General features: G+C 36.9%; 3 protein-coding genes across 7 annotated transcripts; all 3 read right to left on the bottom strand.

Annotated features, from left to right (window-relative positions):
• Positions 1–437: 437 nt before the first annotated feature.
• LOC137821957 (BRI1 kinase inhibitor 1) lies at positions 438–1932 on the bottom strand. The gene has a single exon (XM_068626780.2). The coding sequence runs from the start codon at positions 1420–1422 to the stop codon at positions 541–543; it is 882 nt and encodes a 293-aa protein (XP_068482881.1). The 5' UTR covers positions 1423–1932; the 3' UTR covers positions 438–540.
• Positions 1933–12080: 10148 nt separating this feature from the next.
• LOC137821524 (putative protein phosphatase 2C 12) lies at positions 12081–17446 on the bottom strand. Of its 2 annotated transcripts, none has more exons than XM_068626152.1 (9): positions 16737–17446; positions 15786–15957; positions 14694–14847; positions 14535–14598; positions 13931–14038; positions 13466–13591; positions 13106–13341; positions 12816–13015; positions 12081–12712 (listed from the first exon to the last, which is right to left on the bottom strand). In XM_068626152.1, the coding sequence occupies exons 1-9, from the start codon at positions 16938–16940 to the stop codon at positions 12687–12689; spliced, it is 1290 nt and encodes a 429-aa protein (XP_068482253.1). In that variant the 5' UTR covers positions 16941–17446; the 3' UTR covers positions 12081–12686. The 2 variants fall into 2 exon arrangements, with proteins under 2 accessions (XP_068482253.1, XP_068482252.1); XM_068626151.1 differs by having other exon boundaries at positions 12081–12708; positions 16737–17387.
• A 1757-nt stretch (positions 17447–19203) lies between these two features.
• Positions 19204–25129, bottom strand: LOC137821527 (B3 domain-containing protein At5g42700). Of its 4 annotated transcripts, XR_016515845.1 has the most exons (8): positions 24828–25129; positions 24604–24699; positions 24491–24522; positions 24238–24406; positions 23807–23959; positions 23373–23579; positions 22962–23050; positions 19204–19376 (listed from the first exon to the last, which is right to left on the bottom strand). XR_016515845.1 is itself a non-coding variant. In XM_068626158.2 (7 exons), the coding sequence occupies exons 1-6, from the start codon at positions 24957–24959 to the stop codon at positions 23000–23002; spliced, it is 687 nt and encodes a 228-aa protein (XP_068482259.2). In that variant the 5' UTR covers positions 24960–25089; the 3' UTR covers positions 19204–19376; positions 22962–22999. The 4 variants fall into 4 exon arrangements, 3 of the variants coding, with proteins under 3 accessions (XP_068482259.2, XP_068482258.2, XP_068482260.2); XM_068626158.2 differs by lacking the exon at positions 23807–23959 and having other exon boundaries at positions 24828–25089; XM_068626157.2 differs by lacking the exon at positions 23807–23959 and having other exon boundaries at positions 19204–21253; positions 24828–25088.
• Positions 25130–25517: the final 388 nt, after the last annotated feature.

Below are 25517 nucleotides of genomic sequence, written 5' to 3'. Positions count from 1 at the left end.
CGACACTCCAACAAAATTTTACTTAGGAAAATCCAACTCTTCACCATTTTCATGAGGAGGAGTATTGTTTCAATCACCTCATCATGGAAAAAGACTGGTTGGTTGCAGAGTTTTCAGAATTTTACGAGATACTATTCGCTACAAGACAGAAATCATCAATCTTCTCTGACTTATATACTTTTTACACTTGCCCTTCTTTTCAAACTCTCATAATGGCACATAAATTTTTCTGCACCCAAAGTGCAGTAGTAAATACTATTTTTTTTGTGTGTGTGAAAATAAATACGAAAATATTATCCACATCTAAAAAGCCACACCAGAGTTACATTCAGTTTGCAGTTTGTTAATTAGATTTCGACCATCAATGTTTATTAGTTAATCAACATATATATTGTTTTAAAAAATAAATTTCAACTCGAGGAATGTTAGAAACCAAGTGTGGCAATCTTCTGGCGTAGATTTAACATTACTTATAAAACACCAAAACTAGGACAATAATAAGCAAATCTAGAAACAAAAATATTGTCTACCATGCGTGTATCAGCAGTTGAGCTTCTCTTCTTTTGCAATAGAATTTTTGCAGTGAGCAATAGCAGCTTGAATGGCTGCTTGCAACTCTTCCATGGTGCTGTCATTGGAAGGAGGAAGAGCAGCGGTTGCAAGGAGAAGACCGCTGTTTGATGGAGAAGTTCTCATAGATGCTGGTGCTGAAAACTCACCTCTTCTTCCTCTCAATTCAGGCTTGGTTTTCCGAATCAAATTCCCTGAATGAGAATAAGCCTGTCCATGGAACTGTACCTTTTCTCTCTTCCCTCTGAAAAGCACTAGTGGCTGCACCATTCTCAAGTACTTCTTTAGTGCATGCATCACATCGTACCCGAGTTTCTTCTTGTGCTTACTATTCTCTTTATCTTCTTTGTCTCTAACTTGACACCCTTTACGCCCTTTTGATAACCCAAACAATGAGAAACTAGGCTTGGACTTGCTTTCTTCCTTTGTGACTCTATTGTTGTGGTCTTCTCTGTTGTTGGAGTTGGTAATGCTATCTATGGTGATGTTGCTCCTGCTGCTGCTGTTGCAGCTGGCACGTTTTTCATCTTCTAAGAAGTCTCTGATGGGGAGAGTGAAACTGTCGACGGAGTTGGTGGAAAAGCGAGGAGAGGAAGAGAAGTGAGATAAGAGGTGTAAGGGAAGCAAGTGACCGTGGAAGAAAATCTCATCAGCAGGAGATAGATCAACTGCAAGAGAAGGTGGGGTTTTGGATTTGTCATGGATTGTGGCGTTAGAAGAGTGGAGAGAGATTGTAAAGGAGAACTCGTGAGAAGGGGAAGAGGATGCTGAAGGTGGCTTCGGGACTCCTTCTTCAGTTTTCTTTTGCACATCGTTTTCTGTGTTCTTTTGGGGTTGATGATGTGTTTCCATTATTACAGTTGAGGTTGTCTTGAAGACTAACAAGTGTGTGAAATTCTCGCTCTATGATCTTTTTTGGTGGAAATAGAGAGAGGGATAGAGAAAAAGGTGTTGCGATCTTTTCTTTGTTGTATGGATGTTAACAAAGCTTTATGAGGGATAAGGGAACCGAAAAACATGGAAAGAAAGAGAGAGTCTCTGTCAAGCACTGTTGGACTTGGTGTGTTCTTTTAAAACTTTTTCATAAGACACCAACTGTGTGTGTATGCGTATTATTTACGTGTGATGATTAATGAGCATATATATTATGAATAATGGATATAAACACTGATTTGGGTTCTATGGAATGAGATGAGATGTGTTTTGTGGTGTGTGAAAAGGGTTAGTGGTGCGTATTGTTGGGTCCCTATCAGTTCCAACAGCAATTGTTGTGCTGGTTTTGGGAATGAGATCACAAACATCCAAATTTGGGCACTAAAGGAAGATGGGATTGGCATGGCTGATTTCACTCCATAAATTTGGACTCTTTTTCCAATTAGTGCGAAGGTCCCTGGAGAAATAAATAAATTCCAATTTCCTTCTGCATTAATTAAATTCCGAGGATAATTGATTACAAAGATGTGTACCTAACTCTGGCTACTAGTTTAGGAGGGTATAGCTAGACGGTGCACGTTTGAATCTTGAAACACCAATCAAAACACACTCTTGTACGACCAACTCAAATTCTATACTTTATCTTCAACCTTTTTCTAACATTTATTATTAACTATTATATATATGTCTTTTATGATATAATTTAATTTGAAAGCATTGCACACCCAGTTGTTTTTCCACCTCAAGAATGATTGTCTATGGAGAAGTGATACATATGTTACATATGTTAGTTAGAAAGAAAAGAAAGAATGTTAGGAAGAGGGTAAATAGGAATTGTTGAATTGAAAAAGAGATTTGGGGAGGGCCATGATCAGCGCCAGCTGTTGGGAATGATTCAGTTCACTCATTCATTCATTCATTGATTCATTCATTGATGAAGACGAAAGCTCAAAGAAACAGAAGCAGCAATGTCGTTTAGGGAAGAAAGGGTGGGCATGATCTACGTGTAAGTCCACACACACCCCTACATTGACTACTGCTGTATCTTATTCCTATACTCATTTTTATATACACAATACATATATATATATATATATACAATAACACATATTAGTTGATTAAAACTGTTCATAAGAAAAATAAAAAGAGATATATAGTTAGGTGGTGGGGGTGGTGACAGACCCACACACACGTGCATGAGGTGGTGGTCCATGCAGCAAGCATAAAGGAATTTTGTATGCATGGTTAAGGTCAACATCTTAATCATGGAGCCATTATTTGGTTCGACTGAACCATCCTCACCACTTTCACCATTATATTTTATATTATGATCCACATTTCTCGTCTTTTTCTTTTTCAGATAAGCATAAAACAAATCCTTCACCATCCCACAACATAGAGATCCTTTTGCGTTTACCTCTCATATTAGCCATTCAATATCCACCCCTTTTTTCCCAGTACCACATCAACAACAAAACCTACCTTACTTTTCGATCACATTCACCTTCACATTCATTTCTTTCCTTTCAACTTGTCAGAAAAAAAGTACTTCATCTTTTTCAGAAATCCCCCATAAAACGGATCACGTTTTCATCTCAGCATGCATCATGCATGTGTGTGCACCCACCTACACATTACAATCATTTCCACTTTGCAATATTGAATGGATTCACAGCAACTGCTTTATTCGATTTTGATGTTTCCATGCATATTCCTACAAATTAATTAATCTACATATCCCTAATATTCCTCAAGATTTACTTAGTTTATATGCTCACTTCTGTTGTGAATCAACATGCTTTCATTCAACAGAAGCTTTCATACAACAAATTGAATAAACTACAAGTACCTAACAACATACTAATCAACGCATAATTTATTAAGCCAATTTTACAAATGATCACGCATATATTTTGCAACAGTAAGTTCTAAAGGGTGTGTGTCCTCCAATAAATATAAAATAGCATATATGCCTTATTGTAGTTTAGCTAAACCTTGAACTTGACCTATCTTTTTTCACTTCTCATTGGAATTTGACCTAACTCCAGTACTCGTTAAAGTGGTTCAAGATGTGAGAAAATGGCAAAATATGTGTGCTGTAAAACAAAATAAGAACTCTTATACCAGCATTTTGGAGTAAACAAGGATTTCACACGGTTTATTGTTGGGAGACGTAATTGCATGCTGAAGCATAAATTTACTAGACACAGGTATCTCTCTATTATTGTCTTGGCTTTTAATTAGATTTAGCAGATGAAATGACTACTATTAGTTATCTTTCTCAATCATCCCAACGAAAGAATCATAAACAAGATCACACTAATTATTTGGTTCCCTCTATTAACATTGTTTTTGCTTATTCAATTCTATCTTTTACAAAGAAACAATAATAATATATATTAATATTTATACAACAATATATAATGTTCATATATAGACTTTTTACACAAGTAATATAATAGAAATAAAATACCGAAATGTTGCAACACTACTATTATTTATAAAAGTGTAGTCGGCGTTACGTAATCTGTTTCGTGCTTATACAAAAAATGTCATTATATGTTAACATTTCTCTACTTTTTTTTTTCTTTATCTTTTAAGAGGCATCAAATGTTTGAGAGATGCTGTGTAATTTTTAGTTTTATCTATTTCTACATGCATTTCATGTTTCTTCCGACACATTCAGGGGAGTAAAAAAGTTCAAATTTTCTTGTCTTTGTATTTTGTATTATGACTTGGTCATTAGCATTTTAGATTGGTTGATCAATAATAAAATTATGGATCAATCAATCTATATATAGAAGTTAAAAAATTGGGTGATCAATTATTGTTTTTACAATGTTATTCAATAATCGAATATATAATAAAAATTACATTTTTAAAGTAGTGTAATGTAGAATATATTTTGGATTTTAGAATCCAAAAATTAATTTCAAATGACCAAAAGTGTTTTCAATAAAAGTTATATATCGATTGATTTAAACTTTTAAAGGAAAAAAACAAACAAAGCTTGCAATATTACAATATGAAATTTGAATATGTTAAAATTCATACAGATCAATTAAAACCACTCCTACTAAACACATTGTGAATGGAATTCATTTCTAAAAGGATATAATGTTAATATAATTTTAATTATTATTTGAATTTTTTTTCAATTATTATATATGTTATGTCAATTATAATTAATGTTAGAACTAAACTGCTGCAGATGGAACTTGGCTTCGAGTCAACTTTCTTGAGAAATGTCAATAGAAGTTTTAACCATTATACCGGTCAAGTTTTGATGTCATGTTATGATTATTATTATACTTATGAGTATGATTATCAATATTAATATTATTAATATTTTTAAATATTATAAATAGTGTTAATATTATTAATATTACAAATAATGTTAATTTTATAAATATTTTTATTAATAATATTTATATTATTAATGTTATTACTAATATTATTAATTTTGTTATATTATTAATATCATTAATATTATTATTATTATTGATATTATTCATATTATTATAATTATTATTATTATATTATTTAAATTATTATATTAATATTATTAATTTTATAATATTAATAATATGTATACTTATTAGTTATGGTTATTATTATTTATTAATATTAATTATGATTTTATAATTCTTCGTATTATAATAATATTTTTAATATTATGTATATAATTATTATGATTATAGTTGGTAGGTAATAGAGATCCGTAGGAAAAAGTTAGTAGATAATAAAATCCGTGGGTAATAGTTGATAGGTAATGCTGAATTTACTTACGGATTCAGAATCTATGGGTAATGTCCATAGCTAATGTTATTCGTAGGTAATGTTAAATTTACCTACGAACTCAGATCAGTGGATAAAAATTTATAGATAATACTGATTTTTTTTGTAGTGGACTTTTCAAAATTTACACTTCCATCTAACAAATACTTTTATTAATTTTTTTATTTAATATTTTATTAGTATATATAGTTTTTAAGTAGATATAAGAGAAAATAAAGAATATTAAAGTAGTAACATAATATATAAAATTAAATTATTAAATAAAAAAATTATAAAATAATTTTCAGACCGGAGTGTAAATTTTGAAGAGTGTAAAAAGTATCTATGTCCTTCTAAGAATCATATTCAAGAAACATGTTTGATTCTTTGCGACTATGAAAACATGAATTTCATTGATTTCTAAACCCTAAACATTGAAAACATAGATTTCATTTATTAGTTATAAGAAAGTAATATACTGAAAATAAATGAGAGGTGAGTAATTATATCTGAAATTGATTTCGTAATTATGATGTTTCGATATAATTAAAATATTTTTCTAATGCTTTTTCAGATAAAGTATTACAAAAACGAAAAACTAATGTTGAAAAGGGCAATAATTGTAAAACTTTGAAATGTAAGATAAATAAATCAATTTAAAGAGTGAAAAATTAAAGAATGAAATGAATAACAACAAACAATTATAAATACAAGATAAAGTACGTTGTGAAGGAAGAAATGTGTTGTACTCCTGTATCCGGAATGTACATAATCGTAAACCAAAATGTGATTGTCAAATTCGAAATTCATTTTTTAAGATTTCAGATTAGGGAAGAGCTTACATAATCCGAAAGTTCAATTTGCATGGGTAAAATTTAATCTGTTATAATTATAGGTAGGGTGTTAATGAATTTTTCAAAATCCAATCTAAATTCAAATCCAAATCCAAATAAATGGATTGGATTTAAAATTCATATCCAAGATCAAATTTAAATGGATTTTTTTTAAATCTATTTAAAGTGGATTAAATCTAGATTCAATCCATTTTGTTAATTAGATTAAATCCACTTTGTCAATTACATTAAATCTATTTTGATATGGACACAGACTAACTTGGCTCGAACCGGGCCTAAGCCGACCCAACTTGAACGCGGACCAACTCAGTTCGACATCGACTTGGGCTCGGACGACTCAACATCGGCTCGGACCCAGACGACTCAAAAATGGCCCGGGTCTGGATGATTCGACATCAGCCCGAGCCCGTTCAACTCAACATCGACCCGGGCCCGCTCCACTCGACATTAGCCAGGGCCCAATCGACTCGACATCGGCTCGAGTTCGAACGACTTGACATCGGCCCGAACCCGGACGACTTGACATCAGTCCAGGTCCGAACAACTCGACAATGGCCTGGGCCCGGACGACTCGACAACGGCTTGGGCCCGCTCGACTTGACATTGTCCCGGGCCCGCTCCACTTGACAATGGCCCGGGCCCGTTCAGCTTGACATCGGCCCAGACTCGGGAGACTCGACATTGGCTCGGCTCGGCTCGGCTCGGCTCGACATCGGCCCGACCCCAATCGACTCGACATCGGCCCCGGCCCTGACAATTCAACATGGGCTCGGGCCCAGACGACTCGACAATGACCCGATCAGCTTGACATCGGCTCGGGTCCTCTCGGCTCGACATTGGCCAGGGCCTAATCGAGTCGACATAGACCTAGGCCTTCTCCTCTCGACATTGGCCCGGGCCCGTTCGACTCGACATCGGACGAGGCTGGGAGACTTGACATTGTGATGTGATTCCACTAGCCATATAGAGAATGATTCTTGACATTCTTAGGAATCACCTTGAGCTGGACATTATAGAGGCACTTTTCTTAGAGTTGGATCATTGTTCTAAGACAAGAACTCACCAAAAACTAATACCAAATCCCAAACTCATTTGGATGCTCCATATATTGTCAAATTGAATCAACAAAGAGAGGTAAAATTGAAAGGACCGAACAGAATTGAATTAGCAAACATATGAACCGAACAAAAGTGTAATTAAAAGACAAGAACAGAACATAGGTGCTGGAAAAAAATAGAAAAGCCGAACAAACAACTCAAGAACACAAGACAACATGAACAATTGAAAGAGAAGGAAGGAAGGAGAAGAGAGTGCTCATGAAGATGGAAGAAAGTTGGATGATCTCGCCACTAGAAGTGTGGAATGCTCCTAGATGAGAGCGATGCCGCCACTTGAGGACTCCAATGATCCATCAAGATAAGACTAGAGAAGAAGGCTCCAAAAGCTCTCCAAAGTTCACTCAAAATTTGAGTAGAGTTTTCTTAGATTAATTCCAATCTGAAAAATACAAAGAGAGCACCTCTATTTATAGCCTAAGGTGCTGAAATATAAGCTACACAAATTCAAAAAAACTCCCTCCCAAAAAGCTTCTAGAATTTGCGCCTAAAACAAAGCATGAGGAAGGTGTGACCTCTTCCTTCACTTTGGCACCTCCTTTTCTACTCCTACACCTATCTACTAACACCTCCCCCCCCCCCCCCCCCCCCCCCCCAATACTTCTAACTAAAGACTAAAAGATGCTAAAACAAAAGAGGTTTCTAATGTTTCCCTCTAAGCACCTTCAACTAAAGAAATTACAAAAAGAGAAAATAAATGTCCTCTAGCTCCCAAAGCTTTGAACATGCTTCTTGTAATCCTTTGAGGTCGACTTTGACCTCCATGGGCGTCTTCTATTTGTGCCTCCACCTCCTCTTGATCTTGTTGATTGGCCTCCATGTCCTCTTGGGCTTGATCTCCATCGACATTGGCCCGGGCCCAATCGACTTGACATCGGCCCAATCGGCTCGACATCAGCCTAGGTTGCTCGGCTCGATATCGACCCGGGCCAGCTCGGCTTGACATCGGCCCGGGCCAGCTTGGTTCGACATCGACTCGGAAATGCTCTGCTTGACAACAGCCCGGGCACGCTCGGATTGAAATCGATCTGGGCCCGCTTGGCTCGATATGGGCCCGGGACTGTTTGGTTAGACATCGGCCCGGGCCCCTCGACTCCCTGATTGGTTTAACTTGGATCGGGCCAAGTCACAATCAATCCCAAAATGTATTTTGGGTAATCCAAAAATGTATATTTAATTCATATCCAATTAAATGGATTGGATTTAAAATCCAAAAAATATGGATTTGGATTTGAAAGAAATCCATTTAAATGGATTAAAACTAATATGGATATGAATAATTATGGATTGAATTTTGTAATTTGAATTTTTTCTCACCCATAATTATAGATTTTACCTACTTTTAAAATTACAAATATTTGAGTACACATAAACTTTGACACCTACAAAACTTTGACCTTCGTAATACTTTTTTTTCAAATCTAATGTCTAAAGCGAAAACTCACAGCTAAGATTTTGAAGGTTAAATGAGTTATAAAAAAGGATGAGAAAAAACATTTACAAAAGAAGTAGTGCAGGATGATATGCAGGAAATAAAAGCTTGATATGGAACTGAAAAGTTAGTCATTGATATGGAGGCAATTGCTTCCTGCACCCAATTCAAGTGAAAAAAATAAAAATGTTCTTAATGTATTATTTTTTTTATTGAATTTTTTTTATTTGAAATGAACTTTTGATTTTTGTTTCTGGATTTTTATTTTTGAAATATAAAAAAACTCTTTCAGATCTCTTTTTCTGAAATGTATTATTTTCAAAATAAAAGATATTTTCGAAATTTTAAAATTGTGCAGGTCCAAAAATATTAGGGATAGGAAGAATTTGCCCTCATATGCAAGGATTAGAAAGCTTTCCCAATTGTATCACACTCATTATAGTTAACGATATTTACATATAATTGACGATAGAGATAAGATCACTGAAAATATAAGCTCTAATAAATCATTGCAATTGCTTAATATTAGCTGTGCATGAGAGGCAAAGCCGAAAGGGAAGAGAGGATGGTGTAAATGCCACTTTCAGAAGGAATATCATTCCAAGTAGGGGTGTTAATGCTAAATCTAAATAAATGAATTAGATTTAAAATTTAAATCCATTTTAACTAAATCAATTATATTTGGATTTTTTTAAATCCATTTAGAGTGGATTAAATTTACTTTGTTAATTAGATTAAATCCATTTTGTCAATTACATTAATCCAATTTGATTGGACACAAACTAACTTGGCAAGAACTGGGCCTAAGCCAACTCAACCTGGACGCGGATCAACTCGGCTCTACATCGGTCCAGACTCGAACGACTCGACATCAGTTCGAGTCTAGACGACTCGACATCAGCTCGGGCCCGGACGACTCGACATCGGCCCAGGCCCGGACGACTCGACATGAGCCCAGACTGGACGACTCATCATCGGCCTAGGCCCGGACGACTCAACATCGGCCGGCCCACTCAGCTTCACATCGGCCCGGGCTCGTTCAACTCCACATCGGCCTGGGCCAGACGACTCGAAATCGGTCCGGGCCCAAACAACTTGACATCGTCCCGGCCCGTTCAACTCCACATCGGCCTCGTCCCGGACTACTCGACATCAGCCCAGGCCCACTTGGCTCGACATCGGTCTGGGTCAACTCGACATCAGCCCGGGCCCGGACCACTCAACATCGGCCTGGGCCCGGACGACTCAAAATCGACCCGACCCCGCTCAACTCCACATCGGCCGGGCCCGTTCAACTCCACATCGGCCTGGATCAGACGACTCGAAATTGGTCCGGGCCCGAACAACTTGACATCGTCCCGGCCCGTTCAACTCCACATCGGCCTGGTCCCGAACTACTCGACATCAGCTCAGGCCCACTCGGCTCGACATCGGATCTGGATCTGCTCGACTCGACATCAGCCCGGGCCAAGACCACTCGAAATCGACCCGACCCCGCTCAACTCCACATCGGCCTGGGTCAGACAACTGGAAATCGGTCTGGGCCTGAACAACTCGACATCGGCCTGGGCCTAGACGACTCAACATCAGCCTGTGCCCACTCGGCTCCACATCGACCTGGATTCGCTCGACTAAACATCGGCCTGGGCCTGGACGACTCGAAATCGACCCAGACCCGCTCAAATCCACATCGGTCGGGGCCCGCTTGGCTCGACATTAGCCCGGACCCACTGGACTCGACTTCGGTCCGGGCCCGCTCGACTTGACATCGGCCCAGGCCAGCTCGACTCGACATCGGTCCGGACCAACTCGACTCGACATCGGTCCGGGCCAGCTCGACTCGACATCGGTCCGGGCCAGCTCGACTCGACATCGGCCCGGGCCCGTTCAGCTCCACATCGGCCTGTTCAGCTCCACATTGGCTCAGGCTCGTTTGGCTCGACATAAGCCCGGGCCTGCTCGGCTCGACATCGGTCCAGGCCAGCTCGACTCGACATCGGCCCGGGCCTAAACGGCTAGAAATCAGCCCAGGCCCGAACAACTCGACATCGGTTGGGCCCACTCAGTTCTACATTGGTCGGGGCCTGCTCAGCTCGACATCAGCCCAGACCTGCTCGACTCGACATCAGCCCGGGCTCGCTCGACTCAACATTAGCCCGGGCCCTAATGACTCGACATCGGCCCGGGCTTGCTCGGCTCGACTTTGGTTTGGGCCTGAGACTATTCAGCTCAACATGGGCTCAGGCCCACTCTGCTCAACATGGGCTCGGGCCCGCTCGACTCGACATCGGCCTAAGCCCGCTTGGCTCGATATTGGCCTGGGCCTGCTCGGCTCGACATCGGCCCGGGCCCGCTCGGCTCGATATCAGCCTGGGTCTGCTCGACTCGACCTCGACCCGGACCTGCTCGGCTTGATATTGGCCCGTGCCTGCTCGGATCGATATCGACCCGGGCTCGCTCGACTCAATATCGGCCTTGGCCCGCTCGGCTCGACTTCGACCCGACATTAGCCCTGGCCCGGTCGACTGGATATCGGCCCGGGCCCATTGGACTCAATATCGGACCCAAAAGACTCGGGTCGACTCAATATCGGCCACTCAGCTCGACTTGGCTCAGGGTTGACTCGGCTCGACTTTGGCCCAAAATGACTTGGCTCGACTTTAGCCCATACCAACTCGATTTGGCGTGGACTTGGGTCGACTTTGCTCAACCTGAGCCCGAATTGTCTGGACTCAACCTGGATCGGGTCAAGTCAAAATCTAACCTAAAATGCAATTTGGATAATCCAAAAATGTATCCAATCTATATCTAATCCTTATCCAATTAAAAGGATTGGATTTAAAATCCAAAAATATAGATTTGGATTTGAAATAAATCCATTTAAATGGATTAAAACTAATATGGATTTGGATAATTATGAATTGAATTTTGTAATTTGGATTGGTTACTCAACTTTAATTCCTAGGAATAAAATTATTGAAGAAAATCATTATATATGTAGGAATAATTTATTTCTAATTCTTTATTATAAAAATATGTTTGATAATTTGACAGTTAATTGTTACTAAAAAAACCCTATAAAGGTAAAAAAAAAAAGTTTGTAGAGTAAATAAATTGCTACTTATTTACAAAATAATATTCTTAAGAATCAGTTATACATGTTTATGAAAAATATTTTTAGAAACATTTTTTTACTGTCAAGTGTATGGATCAACTAACTGAAGTTGTACTAACTTAACCAAAAATATCGAATTTGAATATTGAATATTGGAACGGGTCATACATAATTGTTCCATTAGGCTTAGGCAAGAATGTATGGAAGATACTTGTGGTTTTTACCAAATAAAATATTGAAAACAATGAAATGGGTTGAAATAAAGGAGCGGGGAAGGAAGAACATTTCTAATCCAAAATGGATAATATATGTATGGTAAAAGAAATAATAAAAATTGAATGCTACAAGAAAAAACATTGAGAAACCTTAACCTACATCTTTTCTTTTGTTTTTAGTTGAAAAACATCTATTCTATAGTGGAACTGGTCTATATGAATTCCAAATAAACTCCCTTGTATACCCAAGAAAAGAAACCGAAAACCCTCTCTCTGTAACACAATACAATAAAGACCACTTCCATTAAAGGTCGATTTCGTGATTCCAAAGACCTATATACAGATGAACGGATCTAGGGAGAATAAAAGGAATAAAAGAATGAATCACCTCGACTTCCTGTTGTACATTCCCACTTTTAACACAAGACTGCGGTGGTTCATACTCCTCTCTTTTAAGTCAGAATTCTTCTAACAATCTGCAACTGTATGTTGGTCTCCTGGCTAGAACAACACAGAAAACTCCATATTGTTTTTCATGTGGATTTCCAAAGTAGATCCGTATTTAGAGAAGCCTCCGTTGTAATCTAATAAAGAAGTCACTGTTGCTTGGAAGTTTGAGCTTCCCGTTATAGGAACAATCTTTGTTTCTCAAATGCAAAATTACAAGATAATTCATTAGTCACTTCTGCTGCTGAGTCTATCTGAAAGCAAAACATCGAAGAACAAAATTAAATTATGTACATGCATTACTTAAGGCATCGATGGATATAAAAGCGGGGATGCATTAACGAAACAAATACCTACCTGATGCTCGCTTCCCTTCCATGGCTTCCCTCTTCTTCTGGCAACTTGAGCAAAGGAAAGGTCCATCCCAGGGACGCAGTCTTCCTGGGTTAGACAGACCTACGTGTATAGAAATACCCTCCCCAGGTTTAATCTCTACCTGACACACTGCGCAGATAAATAACTTGAACATGTTGCAGAGCGGATATTTTGTTTCCAACCTGCATCTCGGACAAGGATGTCTCATGTCAAGAGAGATATAAGTAAAGAGCAAGATGCCAACATTCACAAAACATGTTACGAAACCAGACCTCTCTGAAAGCATAGCAGACCCTTCCTCGTATAGTTCCTGTACCATATCTGGCTCCTGGTATTGTTTGTCAACGTAAGATGATGATTCAGAGGACTTTTTGCGAAAAATGGACTTAAGCCTTCCTTTTACCGGTTTCTTTTGTGTTGGAACAGAAGTAGGTTGCTTCTCCTGCGGATATACATCAATAACAATGCAAGTTGTGTCATCTCTAAGTCCCTTTGCCTGCACGGCTTCCTGAAGGAAGAAATAGAAATAAGTAATATTCCCTCCGATTCTTATTATAAGACATATTTTAGTAGAAATTGCTGATCAATTTTATAAGACATTTTTTAATTTCTTCTGTAAAAGATGTGCATACTTTCACAATATGTGGTGCTGCAGCCTCGGCTGACATGCCACGACAGCAATCAAGGGCCAATTCTGCTGTTAGAGCATCCCAGACACCATCACTGCTGATAATGATCCTGCCTCCAGCAGTAGAAAGCTGCACAAACAGACACGCGAGGAAAATGCAAAATTAAGCTCTTTAAGGGAAGAAAAAGTACAGAAGGATTTACAGAAAGACAGCAAGAAAAATACATTTCGACTTTTAAAAGGCAATAGATAATCTTAAGAGAGAGAAAATGAAAATTCAAATGCTGTTTATAAATTGGAAGAAAATCATGCCATGAAAACACTATTTCTGCCTACGAAGCTGAGATAGAGAACAATAAATAACTAAACTTAAGAAGACAAAAAAATTATATACGTTAAAGTAAAATTAAGAAGTGAAGCATGAGAGAAACAACTAATGAACATAAAACAAAGGAAAGAAATGGCCAACCTTCACTTGCTTTACGTGTGGTACAGGGACAATAAATTCACCAACATCCATATCACCAATGGATCGGGAGAGACACAAACCACCAGGCCAACATCTCAAAGGACCAACCTACAAATATCATTAATCTAGTCAGTTATAGTACAACTTAAAAGCAAGTTTCTTCTAAAGAGAAAATTAGTAAATTGCAAAGGAAGATCATTTAAAAATCATCACAAATGATCAGTATAACACCAATAATGTAAACAACATTTTTCCCAAAAATATTAAAAAATTTAATGACATGTGATGGGTACTGTTAACTGAAGTCATGATCTTATAACTAGCACTAACTATCTTGCTTCTCAACTCTCCATGGTATAAACCTAGTTTATTTCTTAATCTCTGCGTATCTAGTTTAACTGTTCAAGCACGACATACAAAAAGAGTAATATTGCTATTGCCAGAGGCATCAAACCCATTGGACAACCAGCCTCACTCACTGCTTCAATTTTAGCATTGGCGGTATTTTTTTCCTAAAAGGGGATGGTGAGAGGTATTCATGTTTTTAGGCAACGAGTTCCATGTAAGATAAAAGAGCAATCGCAATTAAAAAGAAAAAAAATACCTCTGTGCCTCCACCTGTATTTAAACGACCAACCTCACCTCCACTAGAAGTGATGCGGACCCTCCTGATTAAAAGAAAAAAGAAAGGGTGAGGCTGTGCTGCAATGTAATGGAGCAACTCCAACAGTTATTCCAACAAACCATTCCAGTAACAACTTACTCCTCTTCGTTGCTATCTAGTCTATGGTCTGCTGACAAGTAATAAATCCCACCTTCATAAGGTTCAAGTATGCAACGGGAATCACCAACTGATGCAACTGTCACAACACACCCATCTATAATCATGAAGGTTACAGTTGTTCCTGATGTGTGTGCTGTACAAGCAAAGATAATAGTGTATATTAAATCAACATAAAAGTTATGAAAAATACAACAAAAATTTGTAACTCAGAAGTATAAAACCTATCAATCACAGCTCAGTTACAAAATGTTTTGGTAACTTGCATTAGAAAATGTATGTTCTCCAATAACTATGACAATGTTTCATTTTCCATTTGGGGTGTTCCATACTTAGTTTGGAAAGTAAACTATGTTTCGTGACATGTTTTATTACCCTCGAAACTAAGTTTGTACATCAAAATTGTTTGCGAAAATCAATTTTCTAGAAGCAAGACTTGGGAACTTTGCAAACTTTAATCCAATCAAACACTACATATAAAAAGGAGTGATTTCCAACAAATTCAACCAATAGAAGAGAGTGTGTTTAAAAGAGGGTGTTACTAATATTTCTCATGTACAAATAGCTGCATTAACTCAACTGCCCTTATGGTTAAACAATATTAAACTGTTCTCAGTAAGCATTAGACAATTAAAGCTAAAGCTGACCAAAATACAAGTACATTTTTCAAGGTTGGAAAAATATTAGGAGGGCTTCCTGATATAGTCAACACGTTCAGCATGAATTCTAACTTTTATTCTTTAATTTTGTTTGCTTTTAACAATTGAGAATATTGATTGACTAGTTGTTTATGTAACGAATAATACTAAACTCTCCTACAATGTTTTCCTATTAATTCCCCCCCGCTTACTAGATGAAAAAAGTATTGAATACATTTAATTTTTCATTCAATACATTTTACCTTTTTCACTCAATAATTTCTTTAAAAAGTAGAACGATATTGCATAGAAGATACAGCCTTACTCTTTGGCAATATTACATTATTACTGTGAAGATTTCAGACATGAATTTGCCTCATAGGCTAATAATTAATAGAAGCAAGAACAAACCCTACATAGAAGTAACCAGTTATACCTTTTTCTTGAAAATCTTTATCAGTTTTTACAAAGCCTGCAACCAAAGCCCTAGGCAACGCTGAAACCCACTCATCTCTGTTAAGCTCAGAAGGAATTGCACTTAAAACGTTGTTCAGGAGATTCTCCTTGGTATAAATAGCGGCAGCAGATCCATTATGTCCATCAAATAGCTGTAAAACCTCGACATCAGAGAATGCAAATACAACGAGAAAAAAAATGGCTTATTTTGTATAACATCAGCATTCATCCAAAAAACCGCCAATGTAATCTTGTCATTCAACTAATGCAACTCAATTAGAAAAAAAAATAAAAATTAGTTGCTTTCACATACACAAACAAAAGCTAGCTATCAAGAAGTAGCCGGTGAACAATCAATTCAATTGCTAAAAAATCAATTCTGGGGAAAAACTCTTGGAAAATCGCTTCTGGGGGGAAAACCTTGGCAAAGAACACTAAAGTCATTAATATGGGCTTCCTCGATAAAAGAGAAATCATAACATAGGCAATTTGCTAGAACACTGTCGAGTTTTGACTATCTAAGAGCGTGTTTGAAAATCCATTGAAAAATAACAAATCACAGTTTGAAACGTAAAAGATATGACTATCAGTTTCTTACTAAAGAGGAAAAAACACATCTGAGATATGGATCCAAACATCAATATAAACAAAAGTAAGATACAATTGGCTTTAAATTGTAAGCAGCTCAACAAGAAGTAGGCAGTCAACAAGCTGAATTTGCGTTGTACTCACAGACACATCTCAATCGCTTTTCTCTATCATAATGTCATGACAGTGTTCATACATAAAATAAGACATCACACACACTTTGACTTCATGCATCATCACAATCACATACGAACTACAACATTCATTAAACCCACTTTTTAAAAAAAGAAAAAAGAAAAAAGAAAAGCAGAATGCGATGGAATGTGAAAGGAACATAACATACCCCAAAAACAGAATACGTAGAAACCCCATCTCCGACGACCCTCTGGCATTCCGTCTTCAACAGCATGAAATCCTCTCCTTTCTTATTCTCACTAGCTTGACCGTGCACGATGACAACATCCGGCTTCTCAATTTTCTCGTTGGCCAACTCACGCTTCAGCAGCACCGAAAGGGGAACCGTTTGGTGTTCACTCCGACCAGACATTGTTCGCGCCGATGAACCTCAATTTCTCCGACAGGACACACCGACGCGTAGTGCTTTAATCCTCCATGGGATTGCAAGAAAATCGTAAAATAGGAGAGAATGAGAGAGAGGAAGCAATCGTGGTATGAGATGGCAATGTGGTTGATTGGAAGAAGAATGAGAAGGCGGATGCGAAGAAAGGGGAAGGAGGTTAAGACAGGCTGGAATGGAGCCGTCGAAAAACGCGGATCCCGGCGTTCTGCAGAGCTTGCATTATTGTTTCTATGGTTGGATTATGCACACAACAACGCAGAGAGACAATAAAGCATAAAACAAAACAAAGCAAAACGAAACAGAGAGAGAGAAAATGAATGAATGAGCCGTTTCCTTTTTCTTTCTCTCTTTCTTTCTATGCCCCCAAAGAACACGGTGAATGACGTGACATGGCAAGAACGCATCGTTTCATTCGTCCGCGCCAGCCAGGCACCCTCAATGTCAACGTTTTCTTCACTCTTTCACTTTTTTTCATCATTTCTACTCCCAACGCAAAAAAACTAAAATATTAAACCTTCAAATAATTTAATCTAATTTTTTTTTTTAAACTAACTATTATAAAAAATAATTTTTGACAATTAAATATTCCGTATTTTTATTTTATTACAAATTTGTGTAAAATATTTTTTATTTTATTCATTCAATTGTCCCTATGACTAAATAAATCACTGTTTTAAATATATATATTCATTATCTGCAAATTAAGGGCCTTAGATATCTGATTAGATTAGAATAAATGAATCTGAGATTGAAGGCAATGTTAAAAATAACCAAACTGATTTTCAACTCCTCTTTGACTTGTTTTTAAAATTTTCTTAAAATAAATAATGATTTAAATTTAATTTTTATGCAGTCAATATAAACAGTGAGGTAAAAGTTATAAGTATGAGTTTTTTAAGATAATTATAAAAGTAACAAGATTTTCATAGATAAGAAAAGTGGAAAAAAAAGTGGAATTAATTGAAAGGATGAACCTTAACATTGGATGCGGAGAAGCCGCAATCATCGGCGCTTGTTATATTTAGTTAATATCATAGACAAAAACAATTGGCGCGTCCACGTCAAACCATCGCCGAAAGAAACAAGATCATCGAATCAAACCCCAAATTATCCTTTCTTTGTTTTGTGTCACTTTGTGTGTGTGAGTGAGGGTTTCACAAAGTGCTACAAAATATACAGATAGTTGTTGTGGGAGAAAGTTCCTCCTAATTATGCTGCATAAGTGATGTTCCAATCTAAAGTTAAGATATAACATTGTTATGGTGAATCACTGCATTCAAAATATTGTCTGTTTTTAAAGGTCGGTGATCCATCACGGTTTTATTATAAAATAGGTTGAGGAAGGAAAGAGTATATAAACTGTCTTTGGTCTAATTTATTATGACGTCAGTAATATATTATAATTTAATTCTATCAAAATGGCATGTGTGGGATCTCCAACCTAATTTAAGATTTATTTATTAAAAAAAAAGTTTAGTATCTCTTAATTATTTTGGGTCTATATAGGATTTCATCATTTAAATACTGAAAAATGAATTAAGTTCAGTTTATTTTAAATAATGTAAGATGTTTAGTTTTGCGATTTGCAAGCTGTAAACAGGCCAGGTGAGTGAATGTTTGGTTTGGAAGGAAGTGTTTGTGTTGTGATGAAAAAATAAGATATTATGAAAATTCAATACGCGTATTCTCCGCCACATCCGCTATTTCCAAACAACTTCTCCAAATTCAATCATTTTATAATGCAATCTTGCATTTCTTTTTCCATCAAAACACTTTTATAACTTATATTATATACCAGGTGAAGTTGCTTCCATTGGATGCTACACGTTAATTCATTATTCTGTATTTAAGTTTACTTCATTTGTTATATAGGATGAAATACTTCAAAATGACAAAAAAATGTTTTTTTTTGTGTGTGGAATAATAATGAAATACTTTAATAACATCTAATAAAAAATAGTTTCTGATGAATATATAACGAAAAATTGAAGAGGTTTTATTTATTTAACTCGAATGCAAACATTTAAATAAGCCTGCGATTAACACATGGTCGTGACATGTTTGTGCAATGGCACATGTGACATGATTATTTTCTGCCTTTGTGCTCTTCACTCGGCCAGCCCAAGGCATGTCCAGCTATGTGCTAGAGTCAACAATTTCACACATTTCATATTTTTTAATTAGAAAAAAAAAGTATATTAAGAACGATGTATTGATCAATAACATCAGATTCAAGAAAGTTGGTCATTCTATTGATTTATATGTATATTATAAATTACAGATGGAGAATAGTTCCACTCCACTAACTTACGCTCCTTAAAGAGGATACATATAACACACAAGTTAAAGTTAGTCTTCCACACAAAAACTAAACCCGAAGACGCATTTATTAGATCAGTGATCCTGAAAAATGAAAAACTAAATAAACAACGCATTTATTAGAGGGAGCCTACTCCTGCAGTATCCCATAATAATTTAAAGACTGAAACAGAAGCAAACTTTCACTGCTTTAAGACTCACATGAACAATGCTGAATTAAGACAAAAATGAAAGTGCTACAACAGCACCCACTTTGACACTCGCACAAGTCCCACATGTATCTTTAAGACGACAAATACAAAATTTTAGTATGACTACGATTGCAACCACCGGACAGAATGTGATGGGAAAGTTGGAATTTATTGTGCCTAAACCCAGCCATAACCCTCAGAAGCAACTAAGAAACTCAATACATATAATTACAATAAATTAAGAAAAGGACAAAACTTAGATGCATGATTACAATGCCACGAGTATAATTTATGTCATTCCCCAATCAGATTTCGAGTTTTTCTTAGTAATCTACACAATGTCAATGTTTATTATCATGATGAAACATGGTATTGGTATTGTATCTAAGTAATGTATAATAAGAACAATGCCATGCTGAGGTATGTCTTGAGTATCCCCGTGGCATGTTCTCACCTGGTGTGTATTATCACTTTACCTTTCAGAACCTAATGCCATTAGTCAGTCTCCAACGAACATAAAATTGCCATACAATACTAGTCCGTTCTAGATTGTTAAATATGTATTAGGATCTGGACTTAAGCAAGGAATGTTTGTTTGTATTCTTCTCCTGTAGTTTTTTTTTATTCTTTATGATTCTATAGGTGTTCCATATTTAACATTAGGACTTGTTGCTCAATTTCTCATCAAGTTTTACCAAATCATCATTGTTGAAGTCCAAAAGCCTAGGACAAACAATATTGTTTTAAGTATCAAGCTCAAAAGGAAAATTGTTTCTACTCTACCACAGAAGGCCTTTTCTCGTGTCTACATAGGTCTCCAAGTAGTCCTTTCTAACATTACAGATGATGACTTTTTACGACAAGTACATCGCGTTTGTCAGAAGTAATAATTGTTCCTAAGGACGAATATCGATCCCACAAGGAACAGTAAATTATCAAGTACAATATTTGCTAAATATAACAACATAACAATAAAAAGAGTTTAGAAGTGATTGTGTTGACACTATCAATAAGAAAACAAACAAAGAATTAGTTGCTTCAATCGGAAAAAATATGGATTAAGTTTCATCTCTTCCACTCTCATGTATTTTGATTGGCATGTTAATATTGATATTGATGCCCGTAGAAATTTATTTATATTGATCTCTCACCTATAAAATCCCTAAGAATGTTTCATAAATATCAATCTCTCGCATATTTATAAAAACAACTTAGAATCACACTCAGACGTTAATGGCAATTAATTAACATTTCGAGTCTATCCCTAGCACTCAAATATGCCAAGTATTGGTGTTTAAGTCCAAACCCTAAAAATACTTCTCGGTCAGATTTAAGATTCTCAATTTGTCACGGAAAGTTAAAAGTAAAACAACAATACCAATAATCAATCAAGAACTGAATATTAATATATAAGATATCACCTCAATCAATCAAGATTTGAGCATATTACTCTCAATCCCAAAGGGTACGAGATTTGAGCATAAATAGAATTAGCTACGCATACTTCTAGCACCTTCCATTCTCCCAATTGAATTACAATTCACTCTATGATGTTTCCCTCTCAATCTGACACACTAGGATTGAGCCTCTAGCCCTCTATTTATCCTAGTTTTCTAGGGGTTAAGTTGTTTCCTGTGTTGCGCTAATGACCTAAATGATAAAACATAAAAAAATGCCCAAACTTTCTTACATTTTTTTCCATTCTGAGACTTTATCTTTTTAGCTCAAATTATTCTCCTTTATTCCAAATCTTCAATCTTCCCTAGAAATCTGCAATTAACACCAAATTTGGGAATAAAATGCTCTTATTCAAATAAAATACTCATAAAAATGTAAAAAGGTATAAATTCATAAATTAAGGATTATTTTATATGTAAATTAGCAATAAATCATCATAAGTGTCTATATTTTAATATGAAATATTACTGAAATTAGGCAACTAATTTTTCATTTTATCAATTCACTAAGGGTGCTCATGGATTGGATTTTTCAAATCCATATCCAAATAAATGGATTAGATTTAAAATGCAAGATCAAATTTATTTGGATTTTTTTTAAATCTATTTAAAGTGGATTAAATCTATATTAAATTCACTTTGTCAATTACATTAAATCCATTTTGATATGGATACAGACTAACTTGGCTCGAACTGGGCCTAAGCCGACTCAACCTGGACGAGGACCAACTCAGCTAAGGCTCGGGCTCGGACGACTCGACATCAGCCCGAGCCCGGACGACTCACATCGGCCTGGGCCCGCTCGACTCGAAATCGACCCAGGCCCGAACGACTCGACATAAACCCAGGCTCGGACAGCTCAACATCAGCCTGAGCCCGCTCAACTCGACATCAGCCTGGGTCCGCTTAGCTCGACATCGGCTCAAGCCCACTCGACTCGACATCGACATGGACCCGCTAGGCTCGACATCGGACCGGACCGCTCGACTCGACATCAGACCAGGCCCGCTAGGCTTGACATTGGCTCGGGCCTGCTCTGCTCGATATTGGCCCGGGCCCGCTAGGCTCGACATCTAGGCTCGATATCGGTCTGACTCGCTCGGCTCGACATCAAATCGGGACCGCTAGGCTCGACATCGGCCCGAGCCTGCTTCTCTCGACATTGGTCTGGGCCCGAACGGCTCAACATCGGCCCGGGAAACTCAACATCGACGTAGGCCCAGACGACTGGACATCGACTTGGGCTTGTTTGACTCGACATCAGTCCGGACCTGCTCGACTCGAAATCGAGCTGAGACTGCTCGGCTCGACATGGGCTCGAGCTCGCTCGACTCAACATCAGCCGAGGCCTTCTCGGCTCGACATTGGCCCGGGCCCACTCGGCTCAATATCGGGCTTGGCCTACTCGGCTCGACATCATCCTTAGCCCGATCGTCTGGATATCGGCTCGAGCCCGCTCAACTCAATATCGGACCTGAAAGACTCGGCTCGATATCGGCCTCGGTCGACTCAGACTCAATATTGACCACTTAGCTCGACTTGGCCAGGGTTGACTCGACTCTACTTTGGCCCGAAATGACTTGGCTCGACTTTGGCCCTTACCTACTTGATTCGACTTGGACCGACTTTGCTCAACCTGGGCCCTGTCTTGACTCAACCTGGATCGGACCAAGTCAAAATCCAACCCAAAATGCAATTTGGATAATCCAAAAATGTATCCAATATCTAATCCATATCCAATTAAATGGATTGGATTTAAAATCCAAAAATATGGATTTGGATTTGAGATAAATCCATTTAAATGGATTAAAACTAATATGAATTTGGATAATTATAAATTGGATTTTGTAATTTAGATTTTTTGCCCCCTTACAATTCACCATTATGGATGTCCAAACAAAAGCTCTAGGTCAAACAATATTGTTTAAGTATCCCCGTGGTTCACATCTCCATTTCCATTTTAGGATATTTTTACTTTAGATGTAACTTATGATTGATCATGCTTATGAAGAAAATAGTACCTAGATTAATTTTACTGGCTTCAATCTCCAACTGCAATTCACTTGAGTTGTTTATCCTCTGAAGCACTATTTGCTCTAATAATGTACACCTGAAAGAAAACATTAGCAACCACAATGTGTCATGTGGTTAGTGAATTCAAAGAGTACACCTGAGGCACCAGTAGATGCTAAATCCATGAATTAAAATTGCAGTAAATAGATAGCGCAAAAGGGATCAGGTAACAACAGAAAAGAAAACTGAATTCTGAATGTGTATCGGTGTATTAACCACTGCAGATGTACTGAAATATGCCACACATTATTTAAAGTTTTAAAGAAGAGTCATGGACTCGATTATTAGTGGCATCTCAACTTTTTTTCTTTATAACAACCATAAGTAGCACACTCACAATATGATCAATACTTAATCACCTTGAATGCTGTGCGCCTGATTAATTGGAAAATTAAAGCGTCCCCATCAGCTAGGTCATGAGCAACAGCAAAACCTTTCCATCCCCCACTAAGTCCTGATTTACGTGGCAAATATATTGTTGGATACTCATTCCCATCTTCATCAATCAAAGTCATCACTTCATCCCCTTTTGGAAGATTGCTCTTGCAGAAATGGACTGGAAGGCCCTGTTGTCAACGAAAAAATATTTAACTGAGTCACTTCTGCAGTATCAAGGTTATGTTGTATATACAGGGGTATAGACTTTTCTTAGGAGTCCTATATCCAATCCTTGAGTGTTTTAAATACTTTTAATTATAAGAAATAAGCAGACTACATAAAAATTGAGGAGAAATTACACTCCGTTGTCCATAAATCCTTCTGAATGACACTTACGCCTTAAATGGAGACTCACCTCACCTCCCTTGTGTAATAAAGTAGCCCGCAATCCTTATTAAAGTGACACGCAGCCCTTCTTTGTGCTATTTAAGGGAGGTGGTTGTATTTTAAAGGCTAGAGAAGATAAAAATATCATTCAGGAAAACATAATGTCCATGTGCAATCTTCCCTGAAATTTTACATCATCCAACTTTATATATTTAAGTTTACACATGGAAGACATCAAATAATCAAATACTACGAAAAATATTGTACTGTAACTTTTGCACCTAGTATCACTGCCTCTTCTCTTGGAATATATACACTCTTAAAGAAATGTCAAAGCAATTTTATTTAGTGGGTTGTGAATGTATGATTAACTTTTTCAAAACAGTGTAGTCATGACTCAGGATACAAGGATGAAAAAAAAAAAATCTAAAGATAAGAAATTAGTTTTATTTTATATACCAGCCAGAAGCCTCCACTGACATGGGACTGGAGCATAGACTTTATGAAGTTCGGGTAATCAGATTCTAAACCCGACGTTAAGTTTTCTGCTTTTTCTAAAGCTTCTTTCCTGGATTCATCGGAAGCGTATACTCTGTTAACAAAATCTCTGTGCCTATTGCCAATATTTCTACAAAAAACAAATGAAAGAAAAATGTCATCTCAGTTTAAAATAAAGCAAAATGAAAAGCTAAGATGCGAAAGAGAGTCAAACCTTCGAGCTATAGAGACCCGATCAATAACTATCTGTTAGGGAAAAATGATGCCTAGTGAGAAAGAAATGGAAGATGAAAGTACCAAATGGAAGGAAGAAAAAAAAAAACTGACTTCTTTGTAAATAGGAGATGGCAAGTTGGCCAGACGGCCTGATCTTCTCACGACAACCATTGGTTCCTGAATGTTGCGCTTCTTCACCGATTTCGACTGCAATCAACCAAGGTGATGAAATGCAATAAATGGATGGAAACAAATTAAAAGAAAATAAAAAGAAGGATTGTTGCTGTCATGGATATTAAGAATGTTAAGTGTAGTATTTAGGGTTTAGGATTTACAGGGGAGGAAGCGGGAGAATGAGATTTGTGAAGGGCTCGAGAGAGGAGAGGGAGATTGAGAGCTTCCATTCTCTTCCTGTTTTCCTCTAATCTCTTGCGACGACTCTCCTCGTATGCTGATGCTGCCACCATTTTTGAATTTGGAGAAGACAATACAAGAAAAATAAAGTGCCCAAAATTATGTTTTGCTTTCTTTGATCTTATTTGTATATATTTGGTGTGGCATGGGAGTGTTATAAATCGACCGTTGCATTCCCACTTCCGCATGTACAGTGCTCTGTCATTTGCAGAATTTTCTTTTCAAAATAAAGCTGTTTTTTAAGATGCGTAAATTTATCTTTCATACCATAAGTTAAATTCTGACATGTGCCGAAATTTATTTACATAATTTAAAAAAATGATTTATTTGAGAAACAAATTCTTCATTTGCATACTCCCATCGCTGGGTTCATCATTCCTGCCGCTAAAAATTTAATTTAAATGTTTCATGGGTTTCTGTTGATTTTTTATAATAATAAAAATATAATTAAAAATTAATTATTTAAATAAAATATTATTAAAATTATAAAAATACACATAAAAATAATTATAAAAACATCCTTTTTATTAATATTTATAATGTTATACCTATATAGTAGGAATATTTATATCTTATTTGGACATTTCATTAAGATATGTGAATATAGATAT

Source organism: Phaseolus vulgaris, chromosome 9, assembly GCF_051622355.1.
Source record: "Phaseolus vulgaris cultivar YP4 chromosome 9, ASM5162235v1, whole genome shotgun sequence".
NCBI lineage: Eukaryota > Viridiplantae > Streptophyta > Magnoliopsida > Fabales > Fabaceae > Phaseolus > Phaseolus vulgaris.
This window is presented reverse-complemented; position numbering and strand designations above follow the sequence as displayed.

Excerpts from the sequence above, each read along its gene's own strand:
- LOC137821957 (XM_068626780.2), bottom strand. The coding sequence starts at position 1,422 with ATGGAAACACATCATCAACCCCAAAAGAACACAGAAAACGATGTGCAA.
- LOC137821524 (XM_068626151.1), bottom strand. The coding sequence starts at position 16,940 with ATGTCTGGTCGGAGTGAACACCAAACGGTTCCCCTTTCGGTGCTGCTG. Across the intron at positions 14,039-14,534 it reads ATACAGGTGGAGGCACAGAG|GTTGGTCCTTTGAGATGTTG; the intron begins GTATTTTTTTTC and ends TGATATTTGTAG. Across the intron at positions 13,342-13,465 it reads CAGCACCACATATTGTGAAA|GAAGCCGTGCAGGCAAAGGG; the intron begins GTATGCACATCT and ends TTCTTCCTTCAG.
- LOC137821527 (XM_068626158.2), bottom strand. The coding sequence starts at position 24,959 with ATGGTGGCAGCATCAGCATACGAGGAGAGTCGTCGCAAGAGATTAGAG. Across the intron at positions 24,700-24,827 it reads ATTCTCCCGCTTCCTCCCCT|TCGAAATCGGTGAAGAAGCG; the intron begins GTAAATCCTAAA and ends GGTTGATTGCAG. Across the intron at positions 23,051-23,372 it reads TCAGGCGCACAGCATTCAAG|GTGTACATTATTAGAGCAAA; the intron begins GTGATTAAGTAT and ends GTTTTCTTTCAG.